At 39.0% G+C, this 8,027-nt stretch overlaps 1 protein-coding gene across 2 annotated transcripts in view; it reads left to right on the top strand.

The window, feature by feature from the left end:
* The first annotated feature begins 6,578 nt into the window (after positions 1–6,578).
* The window catches only part of dkk2 (dickkopf WNT signaling pathway inhibitor 2), a 35,553-nt gene continuing 34,104 nt past the window's right edge, over positions 6,579–8,027 (top strand). The window contains exon 1 of one of the 2 annotated variants that reach the window (XM_015390348.1): positions 6,579–7,054. In XM_015390348.1, coding sequence (XP_015245834.1) covers positions 6,863–7,054 — 192 coding nt within the window. In that variant the 5' untranslated portion in view covers positions 6,579–6,862. The remainder of the gene's footprint in view (positions 7,055–8,027) is intronic. The other variant, XM_015390347.1, reaches the window with a different exon arrangement.

The raw sequence follows: 8,027 nt of genomic DNA, 5'->3' as shown, positions 1-8,027 counted from the left end.
TGCTGGCGCTGCACCAGCACCCAAGTTTTAGAGAAAGTCCAATCTGGACTAGTTATTTTGGTCCAGTCCATCTTATGGTCCAACACTATTCCCAGGTGCCTAAGATGGCGCTTTCTCTACACTTTTCCCCACTAAGAGGTGTTGGAGACTTCTGAGGTTTCAAACCATTTCTTTAGTTTTCTGGAAGAGCTGAAGATTTATGGACCAATACAAGGGTGTAACTTTGATATTAAAGTTACTGGGGACTGTACGAGGGTGTGTGCTGCAGCTACAGGACCCAACGGCTTCCGTTAGGTGTTGATATTTTGAGTAAAATGAGCGCAGACATAAATGGCAATGCCATATGTCTATTTAATGCTGTCCTATTGCTGAGAAAGTAACAGTTAGTAAATACACAAATATTTATAATTACAGATAGATAGACAGATACCTTTAGTGCCTCATTTATAAAGTTCTCTGTATCCTCAGCAACATTAATAAAAAAAAATCTTAATAGCTGATAGGGACGTCAACTTCAATATAATGGGCATCCTTACATATATATAATTTCAAATAGGAAACTATCCATCCATCCATCCATCCATCCATCCATCCATCCATCCATCCATCCATCCATCCATCCATCCATCCATCCATCCATCTTCAGATTGTCAAGAATCCTATTAGCATTAGTCATGCAGATCGATACTAATTTAATTTTCTTTACCATTAATAAATAGTGAACTCTACTCTTTCATCTCATCTGTTTTTGAAGAAAATCACTTTTGTCTACTTTTATTTTCTTTTTATTATTCACTTTTATTATCCTGGTGCCTGCAGTTCGGATTACATACATGGAAACCGCCTTCCAAATGTCAATTACACTGTTTTCAAACACTACAGTCTTTGTTTGATTGGGATATGGAATTTGCTTTTATAATAATAAGCTTCATTCTAAACTGCATCACAGTAATCAGCTGAAGTCAATAATCAGCTTAAGTCTAATTAAGATGTTTTCTGGCATTTTGCTGAAAGCCTCTGTAGTTTAACAGAAGCCCTCCACCATGATCTCTGTATTCTGACATTCTCATTTGAAAAGATCTTTGGGAAACATAACATTACCCTTTCACCAGTCCAGAAAACTAGTCTATGTTTCATTGTTTGAGGAGTTAATTACTATTGAAGATAATCAAAACTTGTTAGCATGTCTCTCACACTGTGTTCTTTGCTGATGGCAGAGAAGAATCTGTTCAGATTTTTTGTCTCTTTTAATCATAACAGCAATAATCAATCAGGCAGAAATACTCACAACTTAGAAGTACTTCATATGCAAAGGTGTGTCAATCAGCTCACTCTTTTATTAGTGTCAGAAATCTTGAGATGGACTGTAGATCAACACAGTTTGAAATGAGTCATGCATTCATGTGGGTTTTAAAGCAAAATAAATTAAATTCAATTAATTAAAACACAAATGAGGACGTTATTGTGGACATTTAAAACAGTAATGATCAGATAAGTTATAGATCAGGGTCCCAAGCTGAGCAATATTTGTCCCCCTTTAAAACAACATTCTCAGTTAGATTAGGACTGGTTTGGCTGCTGTGTCAGCATCTCCACACAAGTCTGCCTTACCTCAATGAAATATGTCATAGCTAAATCATGAATTACCTAAATACAGATATGTTATATAGCTTTAGGATTTGCCAAGTTCTTAATTGAATGAAACTGCTAAACTCAGAGATCATTATAGAAAATAATGATAATGTTGTGCATATTTTAGGTGACATGTTGTCAAAACATCATATTTAATCCTAGCCTCTTCTGCTGCATCTTGGAGATGTTTCAAAATTTCATGGGTGCTGGAGGATGGAGATTTGCATGACTTTGTTTGTTTTAATAGCTGGGAACATGCTTTTTTTTCGGACTCTCCTTCTGAATCAGTTTGCCTGTTTAGTTCAGGCCTCTGCTTCTCCTTTTTTTCACTGGGAGCTCAGTTTGTGCTAACAGTTTTGGTTTAAATCTGGAATCAAAACAAGAGAACACATCCTCCATAGAACACATACAACTGACTGTCCGGCGTTTCTGAGCGGAAAGGGGAAAAAGAGTGCAAATTATTGATGGGGACATGTCCTCACCAGGCCAACGTCGGTGGGGACATGTCCACACCAATCCTTCAGAAAGTTACACTTATGGACTAATAACTGTTTAAGATGTACAGTAGATAGTAAATATGGGACAGTAAAGTCTTTAGGAGAAGATACTACAAGCTGTTTTAGGTTGTTAACGTTTAAAAGTTAGCATTTAGTGGTCTAAAACCTTTTCACTTATTTCCTGTCTCTAATGATCACTTCATAGAATGCCTTTTTTCTTTTATTTTTTCCGATTCCTGTCTGGCAATGTGGTAATAATTGGTAATAATGGTAATAATGGTAATAATTATCTTGATGCCAAAAAGAGCCCAACAGATTTTACTTTCATCAGTGGAGCAGTACGGCTTTAGCCGTAGTGTTCTGCTTGATTTATGCATGTAAATAACTTTAATATAATTTATGCAGGGAGTGTTACAGATTATATGGACAGATAAAAGAAAGAGGAGATAAAAGGGAGACAATGATAAAACGTCTTCAGTCTGCTTCATCACCCGCAGAGAGAGATGTAAAAAGAACAACACAACCAACAGATATAGTATAGGAGATACAATAAAGTAACACCTTGATACTATCGCTGAAGTATAAGTAGTATTACTTCATCTGACATGTATACTCTGGTAGCTGAAGATAAAAATATGGGCTTTCTGTATGGAAGTGAATCTCTAAGTACCTGGAGCCAAGCACTTGTAGTTGTTTGTGAGAGTGCACTTGCGCATATAAAGTTTATCCAAAGGAAAAATGCTCAATAGTGGTTGGGAAGAGCCAAAGACGCACCCCTCCAGAGCACCGAGGCAGGCGCCGGGGGACCCAAAACCCGAGGTGCCCAAAGGGATGCCCAGAGCAAAGGCGTCCAAGAGGGGCCAACCCAGGAAACCCCCGCAACAGTCCCACGCCAAGACCCCAGACCAGGTGGCCTGCACTTCCTCAAGGCTGGGTGGCAGCTGTAGAACAGGGGTGTGAGAAAGACCCCGATCCTTCCTGCGCCCCCTCAAATATTTTGTGGTACCAAAGGCCTGGCTCAGTCCACCCCCCATACAGACAACCTATTCTCATTATGAAATCGTACGAAAAGTTCTGCACCGTAAATTCGTACGTTTTGGACGTTTTTTTCGTCGCATGCGCATCTGACGCACCATTCACGAATCTAGAATATAAATTACAATTAGCCCTAACCCTGACCCTAACCCTAAGATATAAAACAGCAAGCAGCGTAGTTAGAGACATGAATAAGTGATGATTGCACTGTTTTTCCCAGTTTTCCGTCCGTCCGCGGATCTGCTTTTTTTTTCTGTCTGCCAGCGCGTGCGCACTGATGTGGTTTTTTGAGGAAGAATGTCCAAAACGTACGAAATAGTGTGCATAACTTTTCGTACGATTTCATACGCACTGATAATGAGAATATGTTGATACAGAAGGTAGACACTCTGACGCTTACACGGCTTTTGATATGAACACACCATTAAAGTTGGTGTTGATATTTTTATTTAATATCAGCAAAGCTTGATCTATCACTTTACTTTGAGATAATGCAGGATGGTTGGGCCCTATTTAGTAGATGTGTCAGTTGTCGGCACCAAACCAGCAGATAGCATACATGTCTATTTATGATCTGCTTAGTGCCCCTGGTGAAGAAATTCTATTTAGGCTCATGAAGGACAATCTGAACAGCATTATGGTGGATGATTGGTGTATATAACCTTATTTTATCATGATCAAATGGTTTTTGGTATTTCTTTTTATAGGAAAATGATGGAACTATAAACCTTTAAAGTTAAAGACAAAAGCAGAAAAGAAAAGGCATCGGGTCTAAAGAAAGTTAGTCAGATTACCGTACAAGAAAATCTGATTCATTTGAAGGAAAATGTAAATAAATGACTGGAAGGTGGAACTTTGTTTAAAGTCAGTCTTCTCTGCTGTAAAGTTCTCTGAAAACAAATAAAGCTCTTTTCTTTCTTTTTTAAAGACGTATTTTGTTAAAGGCATCTGTCAGATGGGAGTCTTTCATGGTAAATCATTGTGTGCTCAGGTGACAACGACGGCTAAAATAGTATCACCTCTGAGCGTCTACAGTTACATCAGACAAGTCCAATACTTCCTCCCACTCCCCACTTCAGTTGGTCTCCCATTGTCCTCGACAAAAGAACCTGACACTTTGAATTGCAGGATGTGATGGATCGCCTTTGAGGTCAGAAGCCTTTACCTGGTATACTGGTTTCCTCCCATCCTAACTTGTGTGAAGATGAGGTGGGGAGGCTCAGAGCCATTGTGGGAAAGATGCTTCTGAGGGCTGGTTCTTAGTTATGCAGCATATATTATGCTTAATGTAGAATATCAGGTGTGGGAATTGCAAAAAGAATGAGAAAATTAGCAGAAAAAATATGCTTCTTCTTCAAACTGAAAAAAATGTTTATCAAATCAATGCTATAATAGAGGCATTTTGATTTATAAATCTGTTATTCTCTTCTAAATGTGTTCAAACCCATTTTGAAATCCTCTTTTTTTTAAAACCATAAAGCCACAAACCGCAAACCGTTTTAATGGAATTTAATAACATATCCACACGCAAAGTAAAAAATGATGTTAATGTAAAACAAAAATGATCCATATGTTTCTAGACGCTTAACAAATAAACTATCCAACACTCATGTAGTGTCACCTCGCCTTGATCCTGAATTACAGCTTTAATATTCAAAGTAAATCAAGCTCGAACATCTGCTAAATAGACTTAAGAGTTATGGTCATTCCACTTATGCACACACTGTTGGTGGTAAGCTACACTGTAGCCACAGCTGGCCTGGGGCACACTGACGGAGGAGAGGATGCCGTACAATCAGCACCATCAACAGCAGGCAATGAAGCTTGCTGCCTAAGGACTGAGACAGCTGAAGCAGAGGCTCGAACCGACAACCCACCAGCTAAAAGAACCCGTTCCTCTTAAACTGTAATAGTTGTAACCGAATTTAGGTCTGGACTTTAACTAGGCCATTCTAATTCATTAAAATTACTTGATCTAAACGGTTCTACTCCCCAGACTGCTGCATCCATCAGCCTCAAAATTCTGGTGCTTCCCTGGTGCTGCTGAAGAGAAGCGTTCCCTTAGCATCATACTACTACCACCATGTTTTGCCATTGATGTGGTGGTGATAGTCACGCCTAATTTTGGATTTCTGCTGCCCATAAGTTTGGTTTATATATAACCAGACCACTTTCTTGTACATTTTACCCCCCACATGACTGATAAAGTTTCCTCAATAATAGTTTCCTATTTATTCCTAGATAAAGCTGAGATTACAGTCCGGTGAATAAATTGTAAATGGGATGCAAAGGCATGATTTTAAGATTTAACTCTGAGATCATTTAAATAGTGCTGCACCGATACCAGTATCTGGCGGGGCCCTGATCCAGCACCAAAATGATGGTATCGGTAACGGCGAGTACCAACAAAGCAACATATTCTCATTATCAGTTCGTATGAAATTCGTTCGTACGAAAAGTTCTTCACAGTATTTCGTGGGTTTTTGACGTTTTTCCTCGAAAAAACATATCAGTGCGCATGCGCAGTTGAATGGTGCGTAAGATGCGAATGCGCACTGATATCTTTTCTCGAGGCAAGACGTAAAAATACGACGAAATACGACGAAAAAAACGTCAAAAACCTACGAAATACTGTGCATAACTTTTCGTACGATTTCATACGAACTGATAATGAGAATACACTGAACAAATAGGGCACTGATACCATTTTGAGAGCCAAAAGTTTATTCAACTATTGTCACCCATTCCAGGTAGGCAATAAAAAGTTCTACAGGATTCACTTTGTATTAGTCTTTTTCCTGCTTTCCAAAGGTAGGCAGCAGCTTGACAAAGCCATGATGGCAATTATTTTACATCCAAGTAGCAGTTATTCATACATACACGCACACACATATCAATGATATCTGTATCAGGTATCAGGTCCAAAAAATGGCATTGGTGCAACACTAACTTTAACAACTATATATTACACCCCTTCCACTTGAGATATAAGTCAACTGGACAGTTGCATACAATTAGGATAAAATACAATAACTTTATTTGGAGCAGAACTTGGGAAAGTTCATAAAGTTGTTGCAGACTCTATGTTTCCTGGATCACTACCTCTGTAGCAAAAGGGAAATCTCATAATGTTTAATCTAAATTATCGAGTAAAAATACAGGTTAAAATATAATATTGTGAAGGTGGAAACCTTCCCTCCATTCTCACAATGACCCTTTTGAGAAGCCAAACTGTCTTTTTCTTTGCCTTCTTTTCCCTCATTTTACCTCGTAGTAAAACGGGTCAAGTGTTCAGTTAAAACACACAGTGTATAATTTTATAGCCTTTTCCCGGCGGAGGCTCCTGGAGTCCTGCAGGGGTGGAGGAGCGGCAGCGCAGATCAGTTTCAGTCTTTGTCAGACGCTGAATGGGGGCGGAGGAAGAAAACTCATTAGAGTCCTATAAAAAGAAAGTATCTGAGATCATAAAGGAGACTGCTGGAGGACTAAGAGCCACTCAGAGCCTGACGGAGACACGCTGCAGACGCTCACTCCTTCATCCTGAGAACTTCCCTGCGCTTTTCCCCACAGCTCCATCAGTGCGCTCTGTGCGCTGCGCATGGACACTGCACCGGCGCGCGCTTCTAGCTGACAAATATAGCTGCTTCCACAGGATAAAACTTTTATTTTTTTTTTTTACCACGGTAATAATTTAGAGGATGATCGTCTCAGCTTGGAGGAGATGCTGTATTGTGATGTTTCTAGTCGCTTGTGTGAGGACGGCGGCATCCCAGGTGTCAGAGGCGCGCCCCAAAGCGAACTCCATCAGGCCCTCTTCCCTGGAGGAGACACCGACCCCGGCAGCGAACCGGTCCGCCCTGCTCCCCAGGAAGCTCCGGCTCCCACAGCAGGTACGCTTTTATAACTGCTGTTGGTTTGAAGCACAAATCATTTTTTAATCTTTATTATTTTCTGCTAAAATTCTGACTGATTCGCAGTTATAAGGGCTGCTTCACAGCCTGGCTTGATCTGATGTGAATCAGATTTTAAAGCCTTTAACCTCAAAGATTAATTCTGCATTTATTACAGACTGATTGATTAGTATTTGTAAAACTTTTACTGTATTTTCTTCAATTAACTAAAAGGTTTCCTTCACCTGCTTTTCTGGGACATTTATTTAGTCATCCTTAGATCATTTCAGAGTTATTTCTCTTTAGACCTGACCATCAACACCACCTCTGATTACACCCAACACATTTAAACCTGTTGGTGGTTGGAGATATTCATGTTTGATCTGTTTAGAAATGTTTTTCTTCCACATTACAAAAGTGTTTTTATGCCACAAAACTGCTTTGCTTTCTTGCAGAAAAAAATGATCTCCAAAAAATTCACCAAATGTATTTCTAAGCTTAGTTGTTCACTCTTGAATAACTCATTGTAGAGTTTCTTATGAAGGATTTATTGCATTATACCATAAAGGTGAACTTCATGTTAAGAAAAACCCTTAAAATGTGTATTTTTTTGTTTGTAACAGCAAAAATATAGTAAATACTTTACATATTTTACCCATAAGATACTTTCATCAGTGAAGAATCTGATCCAGGTTGAATTTTTCCTAAACCAGACCCCATTTAAAGTTGTCTTGAAGTCCTAAAAAGCGTTCTCTTTAGAAGTAAAACATTTTCCTAACCACAGGGTGTGTTGGAGGGAATTACTCTTTAATGTGTGATAATTTAGACCAGTCTATGTGGGAGAGCTTTCACCTTAATGCTGAACTAGTCCTCTTAAGAACTTTTACAAGGTTTAACTCCCACATTAATGTTCTGAAAAGCATTGAACCCCCCCCCCCCCTTTTTTTTTTTTTTTTTTTTTTTTTTTAAATAT

This window comes from Cyprinodon variegatus, unplaced genomic scaffold (genome assembly GCF_000732505.1).
Source record: "Cyprinodon variegatus isolate N-32 unplaced genomic scaffold, C_variegatus-1.0 Scaffold494, whole genome shotgun sequence".
NCBI classification, from domain to species: Eukaryota; Metazoa; Chordata; class Actinopteri; order Cyprinodontiformes; family Cyprinodontidae; genus Cyprinodon; species Cyprinodon variegatus.
The sequence above is the reverse complement of the archived record's forward strand: the minus strand, read 5'-3'. Positions and strand labels throughout refer to the sequence as shown.